The sequence below is a fragment of the Haematobia irritans genome, chromosome 3, assembly GCF_050003625.1.
Source record: "Haematobia irritans isolate KBUSLIRL chromosome 3, ASM5000362v1, whole genome shotgun sequence".
Taxonomy (NCBI): Eukaryota; Metazoa; Arthropoda; class Insecta; order Diptera; family Muscidae; genus Haematobia; species Haematobia irritans.
Genome location: NC_134399.1, coordinates 89,297,209 through 89,313,160, shown reverse-complemented (window position 1 = coordinate 89,313,160; position 15,952 = coordinate 89,297,209). Strand labels below are relative to the sequence as shown.

The window sequence follows — 15,952 nt, the reverse complement described above, 5'->3', positions numbered from 1 at the left end:
TATAGGTACAAATACGGCGGATATGCATATGTAAAACGGTTCGTCTTAAAAAATTTCGGCGAGAGGGTGTACCCTTTCCTCCAATTTTTTTAAATAATGTTCTGTATTCTAGTAGTTGGACAATCTTCTATATTTCTTGTGAATTTTAAGTGTGGTTTGTCAAGGAAAGGTATCCTTCTTCTCAACATATCTGAAAATTAAGCACTATATTATAATAACATTCAAAGAAGTAATATTTCCCATCCAATAAATCGGAAAAAGCAAAAGTAGTAAAAAATTTTACCACATTAGCATTTGCTAAAATGTTGGAAAATGAAGCACCCTCTACGTTGGCTGCCAATTTCATGTAAATTTAAGTTTTTTACTAAAAAGAAGTCTGGCAGAAGCCTATGCAAAAATCATAAAATTATGTACTGAGTTCCCATTTACGGACAACCCTCTAAAGGGTGATACGGTCAAAATTTGGTCAATATAAACTTGACGTATTTCTTTCAATTTTGCATTTAAAAAACCTGAACACCCCTCATTTTGAACACGCACAGAAAAAACATGTTTGGACATGGTTGCCGCATCCATTTAATGCTTATTTAGAGTATGTAATGGTCGCGAAAACGATGTATTTTGTCTTTGTAAAAATAATTTTCGAGCGGAGAAAAATATATGTTGGCAATAAGCATTTAAATGGTTCTAAAATGCCGCAAACATGTTCTATTATTTAAATGATAGAATTTGAGACCATTATATGGTCAGGAAAATCATGTACCTGACCATTTAATTTTTTTTTTACTTTTTTGCAGAGAAAAAAGTATTTTTATAGTTTACGTATAGACATGTCTACAACCATTACATGGCCATAAAGACCATGTACATTGTTTTCGTAACCATTTAATTTTTTAATTTTTTTGCAGCGACAAGAATTTTATAAAAACATTGAGCAAGTACACACGATTTTCATTTTGCGCGTCAGTCGTGTGTTGATTGTTTCTTGGAATGGACGGAGAATACGGATTTACTGTGTTTTGTGTTAATTTATTTATTCAGAAGTGGCACGTGGTTTTATGTGATCACAAAAAAGGAAAGTGTAATTGAAAAATGTACCTGTTTTTTGTTCTACATTTTGCTATATGGATCATTTATTTTTATTTGCAGTTACATGATGCCTGCGTTTATACATTTGATGGGCACGATGTAAATATGGAATAATTACTTATTGTTGAAATTGAAATAAAATAGTGTGTTTAAAAATATATGATGTTTGCTTGAACGGCATTATAAATACAAATAAACAATGAATTAGTTTATAAATAAATAAAAACAAACAAATAAATTTAATTTTGTGTTTTCTTTTCTCAAGTGGCGTCCTTTTTTCGACGATGAAAAAAGTTTTTTCATAAAGGTCAAAACATTTTAGGTTGTGACCATGTTCTTTTAACTAGAAGAAAAACATTTTTAATGAATACCATAACATTTTAAATCGTGACCATTGTCTTTTCATTCAAACAAAATTCTTTTTATCAATATAATAACATTTTAGATGAGGACAATTGTATTTTTCTTAGAACCATGTTCACTGAGCCAACATGGTTGCAGGTTAAAATGTTACATGGTCGCCGCAAAAATAGCTGCTATCATATTATTTTGCTCTTCGAATATGATTGTGACAATCATGTTTCTTCTCTGCGTGAAGGTGTGTGTGTAGAATGTTGCTCCTATTTTGATTTTGGAATTCACTCTTCAGTTGCCGGTAGTTTTAAGCGAAACCCTAACCTCTCTCTCCGAGATGCCGCAAATAAGCTGGGTGTATCGTCTACAACCGTGCATCGAGCCAAAAAACGAGTTGGACTATCGACTTACAAGAAGGTAGTGACTCCAAATCGCGATGATAAATAAAATACGACGGCCAAAGCGCGATCCCGGAGGCTGTACACGACGATGCTGACGAAGTTTGACTGCGTGGTAATGGACGACGAAACCTACGTCAAAGCCGACTACAAGCAGCTTCCGGGACAGGAGTTTTATACGGCAAAAGGAAGGGGAAAGGTAGCAGATATTTTCAAGCACATAAAACTCCCGAGTACAAATTGAGAGATCTAATTTGATATGATTAGATATGAGTAGATCCGAAAAATGGTAAGATCTAATCATATCTAATTACTATGGAAATAGATCTGATCAGATCTCAAAATTGGCCCAGATCTAATGTCTTAGATATCATTATATCTATCCCTATATGTAAGTAGATCTGGTGTCAGATCTCCCTATATATGGAATTACATATAATTATATCTAATTCTATATCATCATATCTGGGTGTATTTGCCTAGATCTGAAGCGGCCAATTTTGAGATATGATTATATCTATTTAGATCCACCAATTTTTACACGGGCTGTCAAAGTTCGCAAAGAAATATCTGGTTTGGCAAGCCATCTGTACCTGTGGCTTGAAAAGCAGCATTTTCATAGCTTCCGGGACTGTCAACCAAGAAATTTACGTGAAAGAGTGTTTGAATAAACGTCTGCTGCCTTTCCTGAAGAAACACGGTTGTTCCGTACTGTTTTGGCCGGACTTGGCATCTTGCCATTACGGTAAAAAGGCCATGGAGTGGTACGCCGCCAACATCGTGTAGGTGGTTCCCAGGGACAAGAACCCTCCCAATAGGTCAGAGCTCAAGCGGAACCTAAAGAAGACCAAAAAAACTGCTAAGAACGAGCAGCAGTTCAAGCCAAACTAGCTTTCTGCGGCGAAGAAGGTGGACAAGGTGGCTGTACAAAATCTGATGGCAGGTGTCAAGCGTGAGGATTTGGAAAAGCGAAAGCCTAACTGAATATTTTTCCTGATTTTTATACTAATTGAACTTGAAAAAGAAATTTAATTTGATTTTTTAAATAAACGATTTCACCGATTTACACGCGTTTTCCCTTGACCAAATTTTGACCGTATCATCCTTTATAGATAGATATTCTTAATCACGGTGAAAATTTGAGACGACCTAACGATTTTCGTCTTCCTGACTGTCTGCTACAACCTTTAGTTATCGTCTTAAAATTCTGCATAGATTCGATTCCTAACCTAACTTAGCGCCTTAGAGCATATTCCTTACGTAGTTGCTATTGCAACCACGGTTACTACACGTATCAAAAATAATCTACCAAAATCTGAAGAAAATTTTACCAGAAGTCTATAAAATTTAAAAAATCTTTTGTTTTAGAGTTTTTTACAAAATGTTTATGGTTATTTAAAATTTTTTTCTTCGAATGAATAAATGATTATATTAGACAATTTTGTCAAAACTTTATTTATATAGAAAATGCTGTCAAAACTGACAACTTTATTTGCCCTCAGAACTCAAGCGCATCCGATAGTAATAGCCGCCGTAATAAAGGCCCATAGTGTCTCCCTACTCAAAGTAAATGCCGAATATTATAAAGTAAATACCTAGAGACAGTGTTGAAGCCCTGGCCAGACAAACATTTTGGCTGCAGACCATGGACATTCCAATAGGTCAATCCCACTCAGCACGCGTCCATCAAGATTGGCTTCAATAGGAGTTTGATTAAATTTCAATATGGTTCGTCGGTTCGTAATCGCACTGTAGTATCTGATATTGCTTTAATTTTCCGGATACCCGTGACAATGTATCCAGTGCCTGGTCCACTCTATGAGTAACAAAAAAACAACAGTTAAAATTAATTAATTGCTTTTAATTCATTTCTTAAAATTCACTTTTTAAACAAATATGTTTTTTTTTATATAAACATTCAATTAAAATAGATTATTTAAATCTGCTAATTTGTCAACTACATAATCAGGTTTCTCCAAATCACTGAACTTTAGGGTTGCCAAATCTCCTTTCTTCATGCTTCCGGCTAAAACAAAAAGAGTTTGGAAACCACAATCATGACCAAATTTGATGTCGCTCTTCAAGCTATCGCCAATCATCAAAACTCTCTGGGGATCAACAATATTGAAGGTGTTTTTCAACAGCTCACCCAATTCCGATCCTGGTTTACCAAATACTTTTGCCTTTCTCTGATTTGCTTCCTCGACAATGCGTATGAAGGCACCCGGTCCCAAAAGTTCATTGCCTCCAAACGGTATACGTGGATCGGCAGCCCCAGCTATGAATATACATTCGGGATCCTTTAAATGGACTTGTGCTCTCATCAATTTCCAGGCGGTTAGATTGAAATCAATGTCAATAACCACAGCTTTTACTGGTTCCTTGTTATAGATGGCATTGCGTAAATCTATAACAGATCCATCAATGAGGCGTTCCTTCTGCATATTGGACAGTAAAAGTTTGAGATGTAATGACTAATTATAAAACGGGATGAAGTTACCTCTTCTACAACTTGAAGTCCACTATCACGCAAATGTTGTTTAAATGCCGAAGAGGCAAAGCAGAGAATGAGACCTTGAAATTTTTGTCTTTTCAAATAATTGCCGATAGTCTTGGCTGGATGTATTAAATCACTCTGTAATTAATAAGATGACAAAAAGTTAGTACTACACCTAAAATAAAATCTACAGAGAAAGAAAGTAAATTGTTCGATGGGAAAAATTAACTAAATTGTATTCCACGTTTTGAAATGTCCACAATGCGTTGTTAACAAGGAAAATGTCATAACCTGGTATAATTTTTACTGCAATTTACGAAATTACTCCGTAGCATAGAAGAAACAAGTATATACAGCAGTAAGTTCGGCCGGGCCGAATCTTAAATACCCACCACCATGAACCAACTATTAGGGTTTCCTTTGAAATTTCAGGAGGGCTTGAGGACACTTCCGGAAAATAAATTTAAAGATTTCACCTATGAGGACTATATCAGATTCTGGATTTATAGGAACCATTTTTGTAACGTCTTGATTTGAAATCTTAAATCTGTAGAAGTAAAATCTGGAAATTTTACATTGAGTTTCAAGCAATTTTCATGATCAGTGCGCCTTCAACACCTCCAAGAAGTGAAGTCGGTCTATATGGAGGCATTACCAAATGGACCGATAAAAACTTAATCCGATACACGTTTTTGTGAGCCTCAAATACCAGAATATTTAGAATTTCAGGCAAATCAGATAAAAACTACGGTTTCTAGAAACCCAAGGAGTTAAATCTGGAAATCGTTCTTATGGGGGCTATACTAAAATATGGACCGATACTCACCGTTTTCGGCACACCTCTTTATGGCCCGAAAATACCTCTAGATTTCCAATTTCAGGCAAATTGGATAAAAACTTTGGATTCTAGAAGCCCAAGAAGTAAAATCGGGAAATCGGTCTATATGGGGGCTATACCAAAATATGGACCGATACTCACCATTTTCGGCACACCTATTTATGGTCCTAAACTACATCTAGATTTCCAATTTCAGGCAAATTGGATATAAACTACGGTTTCTATGAGCCCAAGACCCCAAATCGGGAGGTCGGTTTATATGGGCACCATACCAAAACATGGACCGATGCTCACCATTATTGGCACACCTCTTTACGGTTCTAAAGTACCTTTTAATTTCCAAATTCAGATAAATTGGATAAAAACTGCGGTTTCTATAAGCCCAAGAAGTAAAATCGGGAGATCGGTCTATATGGGGGCTATACCAAAACATGGACCGATACTCACCATTTTCGGCACACCTCTTTATGGTCATAAAATACCTCTAGATTTCAAATTTCAGGCAAATTGGATAAAAACTGCAGTTGCTATAAGCCCAAGAAGTGAAATCGGGAGATCGGTCTATATGGGGGCTATACCAAAATATGGATCGATACTCACAATTTTTGGCACACGTCTTTGTGGTCCTACAATACCTCTAGATTTCCAATTTCAGGCAAATTGGATAAAAACTACGATTTCTATAAGCCCAAGACACCAAATCGGGAGGTCGGTTTATATGGGGACTATATCAAAACCTGGACCGATATAGCCCATCTTCGAACTTGACCTGCCTGCAGACAAAAGACGAGTTTGTGCAAAAATTCAGCACGATTGCTTCATTATTGAAGACTGTAGCGTGATTACAACAGACAGACAGACGGACAGACGGACAGACGGACATCGTTATATCGTCTTAGAATTTCTCCCTGATCAAGAATATATATACTTTATATAGTCGGAAATCGATATTTCGATGTGTTACAAACGGAATGACAAACTTATTATACCCCCGTCACCATTCTATGGTGGTGGGTATAAAAATGAACTAAAAGTAAGGAAGAAATCATTGGCCATTTTAACCATCCCCACGCAAAAAAATTAATTCTTTGCACCCAAACAAAATTTTAGACAAGCAAGTGTAGTTCCCCATTTGCATACAAAAAAATATCAATTAATTTGATTGTCAATACAATTAAAATTATGTTTAAATTTGAGCTAACAACGTAATTTGTAAATACAATTACGACTTAAGTCACTTTAGCAACCAATCAACAAACATTTTGTTATATCAACAAAAATTTTGTTGAACTTAAAATTTTTCTGTAACAACAATTTATTGTTAGCTCAAAAATTATAATATTATTTTCTGTGTGCTTTTTGCTGTAGGGAAGTATGCTCGGAAGAAAAGAATTTATTTTTTATGATAAACGTTGATTTTTGTACAGGATTTTAAAATCAATTTCATAAAGACTAACGCAATTTTTTTACTTTTTTTTGTCTAATTACATCTTCCCTCACGTCTTTCTCACTTCCACGAGGTTGCTTTATCACACAAACGTAAGAATGCATTAAAACTCATCAAAAAATTTAAAAATTATTTATTCACATCCAAAACACTGAATTCGCATCACACCTTAAGAAGTGATGCAAATCCAGTGCAACGACTGTTAAAATGGTGGACATCCGTCCTATGACAAGCCCATGTTAAATTCATCGCTTCTGCGGCAAAATTTGATTATATAAATTTTTTAAATTTTACCTTTCGCCTGGAAGGGGAATCGATACGCAGACCAAACAGTTTGTGAGCCAACACACAGAGCAACGTAGTTGTTATTGTCATCAACAGACAATTAACGCTATAGCCATCAACACACAAGCAACACATACACCCAGCAAAAAAAGCGTCGCCAAAAAAGTAATGAAAATGTTCTTTTTGGATCAGGAAGTGGTGCAAAATTGACGCAGAAGCGATGAATTTAACATGGGCTTGTCATAGGACGGAAGTCCTCCATTTCAACAGCCGTTGCACTGAATTTGCAACACTTTTTTAGGTGTGATCCGAATTCAATGTTTTGGATGTAAATTAAAAATTTCTGTGATATTTTGTCAAATAAATAATTTTTATAATTTTTAATGGATTCGAAAGCTTGTCAGAAACGTTTGACCTCAAATATTTTCAAAAACTCACAATTTTTTCAGATTGGATTTAGCATTTTTTTCGAAAAAATTTAAATGATTTTTACCATTTTATGAATTCTTACTCTGTTTTTAACCTATTTGAAACAAAGAAAGTTAACATTACCCATTAAAAATATGAAAAAAGCACGTTATAAAAAATTGAATTAAAAGAACTTCCTGTGTAGTTAAAATAAAGAACATCATTGGGAGTACATCTTCTGGAAGTGCTTTTAAAGTTGTTCCTCTGGAAGAACTTCCAAATTTTTTTGCTGGGCACATAAGAAGATATATTTGTTGAGAATAATTTTTTACGCCCACGAACCGATGCAAAGAAACTTTATTTAACAGAAATGTTTCTGTTTTGTTGGCCACTTTCTTAAAAATACTTTTGGAAACGGAAATAATGTAATTTTACATACATATTCCAAAAATGTTTGTTAGATTTCGAAAAGATTCCCGGCATAACATACTACTATATTAACCCTTTGACTACTGATGTCTACTTAAGAGGACATACGAAAATGACAACTAACTCTATTTCCCCACATAGTTTCGATTTATTTTTTGATTCTATTTTAAAGTAGAGGCTTTGATCTAACTAAGCTATAAATATTTCACATATTGGTGAGTACAAAAATGCATTTTTATAAATAAACGAAAAATACGAAGTTTTGAGACCATTTTCTACTATACGTCTCTGGTAAATGGGCATTCATACAAAAACTATAGCTTATATTATTTCTGATTCTACATTAACCAAGTTTTCAGAACAAACTCCTATAGCTTTTGAACTAATTGAGGTAAGTCCTCAAAGTTACAATTTTTGTACATGTTGTTCGTACAAGTGAAAAAAATAAGAAAAATTTAAGTTTTCAACACAAGGTTTACTTCGGTAGTGAAAGGTTAACCCTCTTACTATAAAAATGAGCTTGATAAAGGGTGATACGGTCAAAATTTGGTCAAGGGAAAACGCGTGTAAATCGGTGAAATCGTTTATTTAAAAAATCAAATTAAATTTCTTTTTCAAGTTCAATTAGTATAAAATTCAGGAAAACTATTCAGTTAGGCTTTCGCTTTTCCAAAGCCGAATTGCCGGGCCTCACGCTTGACACCTGCCATCAGATTTTGTACAGCCACCTTGTCCACCTTCTTCGCCGCAGAAAGCCAGTGTGCCTTGAACTGCTGCTCGTCCTTAGCAGCAGTATTTCTCAATTAGCCCAATATTTCTCAATTGGGCGGAGCTCTGGCGTGTTGGGAGGGTTCTTGTCCTTGGGAACCACCTGCATGTTGTTGGCGGCATACCACTCCATGGCTTATTTACCGTAATGGCAAGATGCCAAATCCGGCCAAAACAGTACGGAACAACCGTGTTTCTTCAGGAAAGGCAGCAGACGTTTATTCAAACACTCTTTCACTTAAATTTCTTGGTTGACAGTCCCGGAAGCTATGAAAATGGTGCTTTTCAAGCCGCAGGTACAGATGGCTTGCCAAACCAGATATTTCTTTGCGAACTTTGACAGTTTTATGTGCTTGAAAATATCTGCTACCTTTTGCCGTATAAAACTCCTGTCCCGGAAGCTGCTTGTAGTCGGCTTTGACGTAAGTTTCATCGTCCATTACCACGCAGTCAAACTTCGCCAGCATCGTCGGGGATCGCGCTTTGGCCGTCGTATTTTGTTTATCATCGCGATTTGGAGTCACTACCTTCTTGTAAGTGATAGTCCGGCTCATTTTTTGGCTCGATGCACGGTTGTAGACGATACAACCAGCTTATTTGCGGCATCTCGGAGAGAGAGGTTAGGGTTTCGCTTGAAACTACCGGCAACTCTCTTTGTCGTCTCAGCGGCTTCCGGTTTTCGATTACCCCCTGATCCAGACTTCCTGGCTGTCGACAAACGTTCCCCAAACACTTTAATTACATTTGTAACGGTTGATTTGGCAACTTTTAGCGATTTTGCCAGCTTTGCGTGCGAGTAGGTCGGATTTTCGCGATACACGAGCAAAATTTTAATACGCTGCTCTTCTTGCTTGGACGGCATTTTGACAACTGAAGAGTGAATTCCAAAATCAAAATAGGAGCAACATTCTACACACACACACACCTTCAAAATGAGGGGTGTTAAAAATTGAAAGAAATACGTCAAGTTTATATTGACCAAATTTTGACCGTTTCACCCTTTATAAGCGAAATGGACTGTGATTTTGGAACAAAAATTATTATACCCTCAATCAGAGGATGGGGGGTATATTAACTTTTTCAGTCCTTTCGTAACACATCGAAATATTGCTATAAACCCCATAGAGTATATATATTCTGGGACGTGATGAAATTCTGAGTCGATCTAAGCATGTCCGTCCGTCCGTCTGTTGAAATTGCGCTAACTTCCCAGATTTGACTTGAGGAGCCTCTAAGAGAAGCAAATTTTATCCGATCTGGCTGAAATTTGGTACATGGTGCTAGTATATGGTCTTTAACAAACATACAAAAATTTGTCCACATCGGTCCATAATTATATATAGCTCCCATATAAACCGATCCCCAGATTTGGCTTGCGGAGCCTCTAAGAGAAGCAAATTTCATCCGATCCGGCTGAAATTTGGTACATGGCGTTAGTATATGGTCTCTAACAACCATGCAAAAATTGGTCCAAATCGGTCCATAATTATATATAGTCCCCATATAAACCGATCCCCTGATTTGACCACCGGAACCCCTCGGAAGAGCAAAATTCATCCGTTCCGGTTGAAATTTGGTACGTGGTGTTAGGTTAGGTTAGGTTAGGTGGCAGCCCGATGTATCAGGCTCACTTAGACTATTCAGTCCATTGTCCATTGCTGCCCGATTCCATGTTAAGCTCAATGACAAGGGACCTCCTTTTTATAGCCGAGTCCGAACGGCGTTCCACATTGCAGTGAAACCACTTAGAGAAGTTTTGAAACCCTCAGAAATGTCACCAGCATTTCTGAGGTGGGATAATCCACCGCTGAAAAACTTTTTGGTGTTCGGTCGAAGCAGGAATCGAACCCACGACCTTGTGTATGCAAGGCGGGCATGCTAACCATTGCACCACGGTGGCTGCGTGGTGTTAGTATATGATCTCTAGCAACCATGCAAAAAGTGGTCCACACCGGTCTTAATTATATAACCCCCATTTAAACCGATCCCCAGATTTGACCTCCGGAGCTATTGGAGGAGCAAAATTCATCCCACCCGGTTGAAATTTGGTACGTGGTTAAATTTGGTATATCGCGCTAGTATATGGCTGCTAACAACCATGCCAAAGTTGGTCTATAGTTATATATAGCCGATCCCCAAAAATAATCTACTAACATTTTATTTCTATAAAAAAATTTTGTCAAAATTTTATTGCTATAGAAAATGTCTGTCAACATATTTTTTCTATAGAAATTTTTGTCAAAAGTTTATTTCTATAGAAAATTTTGTCAAACTGAATTATTTATATATTTAATCGGCCTTCTTTTGTTTAATATATATCCCGTATGGACTAACTTACAATTGAGAAGACGGTGTTAAGAAGTTTTAAGATACCTTGCCATCGGCAAAATTTACCGCAACCCAAGTAATTCGATTGTGGACGACAGTTTTTAGTGCAAGTTTCTATGCAATCCATGGTGGAGGGTACATAAGATTCGGCCTGGCCGAACTTACGGCAGTATATACTGGTTTTTATTATTGCAAAAAACAAATTGGTAGCAAAAAAAAAATGGGTAATAAAAGTTTGAAATTTTGAGAGAACAACGTTTTCGATACACGTTTGTCAAAATTTCATTCTTACTATTTTTTATTTTTTCTGCTTTAGTTCTCATTGAACTTATATGTACAGACATTGAACGTTGAGGCATACTTAAAATTTCGGAAAAAAATTATTATTTTTTTTTAACTACAAACAAAAATATTTTATATTAGCACCATTCGATATTTTCAATAGTAACAAACAAAACAATCGATAGTATTGATACTAAGGATTTTTTCAATAACTACACTCATAGAAGGAATATGATCACCCCAAGCATTTTAAGAGCAAAATGCTATTTTTCGACAGTGAACATGGGACATTTTGATGAAATCAGATACATAATTTTCGGGAAAATAACATGGTTGCGATAAATATGTTCCATGTTCAACCTCTAAAAATAATAATAAACATGTTTAGTATTTTATAAGTTTTTATTATTGGGTAACCAACAAATTTTTTGAGAACATGTTGGCATTATTTTATTTCTTCTTTTTGAATTTATGGTCCAGCCTTGCTGATAATCTTTTCAGACTCCGTGGTTGGTAGTATGCCAAAATAACATAAAGTCCAAGATTTGAAGATTTTTAATGGAAATTATTGCCATTAGAGCACAATCAAAAGTATTTTTACATTCTGAATTTGATCCGTAAATTTGGTATCTATTGTACACTGACAAAAATATTGTCGTGAGACCGAAGATTTGCAAATTTTGCTTAGCATAGAAGACGCATTTCTATAATATAAAGTTTTTTTTTCCAAAAGTCCAAAAGTCGATAAACTTTTCAATTAAGTGATTTGACTTAAAAATGGGTATCATAACACGAAAGAAAATGTTTTTAGGGTAAGGTCAACTTGACTTTAATAATTCAGAAAAATTCTTTAAAATTAATGAAATTGTCTTTAAATTTGTTGTCTTGACTACAAAGCAAAAAATCGTTCAAATATAGCACATGTTTTTAAAAACTTTAGTTGAAAGAATTTTTTTACTTGAAACATAATTTGTACAGGAAGTCGAATCTGAATTTGGAAAATAAAGTTGTCGTTAACTCATTTTTAAAGAACTTTGATAGCATATGAAGAAGAAAAGCTGAAAAAACCTAAACTTAAAATTTGCTTCCCACACTGAAAAAAAAGCATGCCCGGTTCCAAAGATTTTGTCTTTCCTTTAAAAAATTTGGTATTGATTCCGAGCCAAAGAAGCGGAGAATACAAGTAAGGATACTTTTAAGACACAATTCTCTTTTAAATTTGGGTTTTGTGTACTTGCTTCTAGGAAGCAAATTTTAATTTTTCGCTTTCTCATCATTTTTACTTCAAATGCTATCAAAGACCTTTAAAAACAAGTTAACGACAACTTTATTTTCCAATTTAAGACTCGACTTCCAGTAGAAATTATGCTATGTTTCATGTAAAAAACTTCTTTAAAATAAAGCTTTGAAAAACATGTCCTATATTTGAACGATTTTTTGCTTTATAGTCAAGATGCAAAAAGACAACAAATTTAAAGACAATTTCATTAAATTTAAAGAATTTTTCTGAATTATTAAAGTCAACTTGGCCTTTGCCCAAAAATTTTTCTTTCATGCTATGATACCCATTTTTAAGTGAAATCACTTAATTATAAGGACAACACGACTTCATTGAAAAGTTTATCGACTTTTGGACAAGGAAAAAACTTTATATTAGAGAAATGCGTCTTCTATGGTAAGCAAAATTTGCTTTCTTATTTTAAAGACATGAAATCTTTGACCTCACGACAATATTTTTTTCAGTGTAGTACACAAAATTTAATAGAGAATTGTGTGTAAAAAGTATCATTACTTGTATTCTGCACGCAGAGAAGGAATATGATCACCTCAAACATGTTTCAAGAGAAAAGTGTTATTTTTGGACGGTGAACATGGAACATTTTTGTCGCAATCATATTCTTTTCTCGGAAAACATATACGTGATTGCCGAAATCAAGTACATAATTTTCTTTGGAACCGGACATGCTTTTTTTCAGTGTACGAAGACAATTATTTGACTCGAAATATAAATACCTTTTCATTTTTGCTGATTTTGCTCTATTTCGTGCAAAGACGTCAACTTCAGGAAAAATAATCTTATTTTTAAGAATAAGTCTATAGAAATTAATATAAATTGGAATTTTCCAGTTTGGTTTATTTTTACCTGTATTAATACGTAATGATCTTTTAATGATCTGGATTTCTTCGATAGTATCGCTATCGGAAAATAAATATCGATAGTCTCCATAAAATAAAACTATCGGTAATATCGATAGTTTTATCGATAGTTTATCGATGTTTTATAACGATCTCATGAAAAATATTATAACTGTCTATAACGGATCTACACCCTCAAAAATCGCTTCTCATATATTTTCAGGATTGCTCCAACCAAAATATTGTATGTATTGTTCAAACATATTATGTTTCACCTTAGGCATACACTTTGTGTATATATATTTAAAGCATGTTGTGCGTATACGAAGGCAGTTCGGAAACTTCTTAGCCTAGCACAAAAAGCGTGGTATAAACAGAAAAAAGTTAAGTGTTTTGGAAACTTCCATCTCTGTTACGAACACATATTACACATATTTGTTTCGATCTGGTTAAAATCAAGTTCTCGGAATTCCTACCGAATTACCAAACTATCAACAAAAAATACTGTTTGAGTGTCAAGCGTCGACATGATTGCGGATAAATGCTCTATGGTCGCCACAAAAAAGTTCCAGCCATATCAATTTCTTCTTCGATATGATCGTGACAATTGGTACATATTTCGATGGAACCTCAAGTTTTTAAAAAGGTCATCTTTATGTTAATTGGGTTCAAAGTATTTCATCTTACCTCTTCAACATGTATATTGCAATCCGAAAATTTTCGCAATTGATCATTGGTCGATGAGATGCTATTGTTAGTGACGAATATAACTCGTTTGCCTTTATCCCGTAAATATTGAATAGCATTCGAGGCTCCAGGTATGGGATTAAATAAATTTTCCCAAATAACACCTGTGTGAATCAATTTTTTCATATTACAATAATTCACGAGCCATCTGTGTCAGCACAAACTCACCATCACAATCGCAAAAGACTAAATCGAATGAATTAAGAAAATCACGTCTTTGAATTTCCGTTAAATTTTTAATGAATTTTAAATCGGACATTTTTGCAGTGAATTGTATAGAGATTAAATTTAGTGGGAAGCCGATTAAATGCCTACGATTTTTTTTTCGAATGCCTTGATGTCTACTGAGACGAGTCTTGAATGCAACTAATTTCATGCAATTGTTGAAATGTGCACTAACTAATACGATATCAATTACATTTCTTATTTCAAAGTAAGAACAATTTTAGCAATTTATGTTGCATTTTGATGCTATGGCGACGATATACAGGGGAATGGAATAACTCAAAGGGGCCTTTTTATATACCACACTACTAATGGATCATGGAATAATTATCATGGAATAATTATCTTAATTTCATAGAAAATATGGCTACATAATGTCCGAGATATGGTGGCGACAAACATAATATTACACGTTAAGAGTCCAAAAATAACATTTTGCCCCAGGTGATCATATTTCTTTTCAGTGTGTAAAGTCTATATATTCGTTCGGTTTTTATACCCTAAACCACATCGGGGTCAAGGTCAGAAAATGAAGACGAACCGTTTTTGTCCGTGGCGTTTTTGTCACACAAAATTTTTGCTTTCGGAAGTGATGGCTTAACGACTAAGCCAATAAAAAATTGTCTATTCGATGGCGAAAAATCACCCATTATAAAATCAATTTGAAGTTATCCGAACGGTAATGAGATTAGTAGTACAACCAATCTTAAAATCAAATTTACATTGCATTCAAATTTTCTGAGCTAAATTTTGCAAACTTTTTATATCAACTGATTGATTGTGGGTGGAGGGTTCAACACTAGAGGTGTGCGTTACACGAAAAATCCAAACAACTCTCGTGAATGTGCGCGAATGGGCTTAAAATAAATAAAATCGGTTCCTGAATTTGCGTGAATAAAATTTCTGCAATATCACGATCTCGAAAAAAATCAAGATTTTATTAATACTCGTATGTTAACTGAAATTAATTTAACTCTCCGACTATATTCTATTTTTGAATTTTGTTACCGTTGCTGATTTCCGCTTGGAAAATGTCTTGAGTCTCGTGAATTTATCGTGAATCACGTAATTGTCGTGAATCGTGCGTGAACGTGAGTCTTTAAAAGTAGTTCGTCCGCGGGAGTGCGTGAGTACTGGTTTTCATTTCGTGAATGTGCATGAGTGGGAATGGCTACCACACGTATCATGCGTAAATAAACATTTTTCTTCGTGAATGTGCGTGAGTGTGACTGAAATTTCAGTCACGCACACACCTCTATTCAACATTTTGGCAAAAAATATTGCAATAACTTCCTCCCCCCCCCCAGATTTGGCTTCCGGAACCTATAAGACTACCATATTTCATCCGATCTGGCTGAAATTTGGTACGTTGTGTTAGTATATGGTCTCTAACAACCATGCAAGAGTTGGTCCATATGGGTCCATAATTATGTATAGCCCCCATATAAAGCGATCCCTAGATTTGAACTCCGGAGCCTCTTAGAGGTGCAAAATTCATCCGATCCGGTTGAAATTTGGTATGTGGTGTTAGTATATGGACTCTTACAACCATGCAAAAATTGGTCCATATCGGTTCATAATTATATATAGCCCCCATATAAACCGATCCCCAGATTTAGTTTGCGGATCCTCTAAGAGCAGCAAATTTCATCCGATCCGGCTGAAATTTGGTACATGGCATTAGTATATGGTCTCTAAGAACCATGCCAAAATTGGTCCAT

The 15,952-nt window shown here is 35.1% G+C and overlaps 1 protein-coding gene across 1 annotated transcript; it reads right to left on the bottom strand.

Moving 5' to 3' along the window:
• Positions 1–3,681: 3,681 nt before the first annotated feature.
• Positions 3,682–14,371, bottom strand: LOC142229065 (chronophin). Its single transcript, XM_075299595.1, has 4 exons — positions 14,175–14,371; positions 13,947–14,110; positions 4,342–4,476; positions 3,682–4,279 (listed from the first exon to the last, which is right to left on the bottom strand). Exons 1-4 carry the CDS (start codon positions 14,263–14,265, stop codon positions 3,764–3,766), a joined length of 906 nt encoding a protein of 301 aa, XP_075155710.1. The 5' UTR covers positions 14,266–14,371; the 3' UTR covers positions 3,682–3,763.
• Positions 14,372–15,952: the final 1,581 nt, after the last annotated feature.

Coding starts and splice junctions, on each gene's coding strand:
- LOC142229065 (XM_075299595.1), bottom strand. CDS start 14,265: ATGTCCGATTTAAAATTCATTAAAAATTTAACGGAAATTCAAAGACGT. Junction 4,477..13,946: donor GCAATATACATGTTGAAGAG/GTAAGATGAAAT, acceptor TATTAATTACAG/AGTGATTTAATACATCCAGC. Junction 4,280..4,341: donor GACTTCAAGTTGTAGAAGAG/GTAACTTCATCC, acceptor TCCAATATGCAG/AAGGAACGCCTCATTGATGG.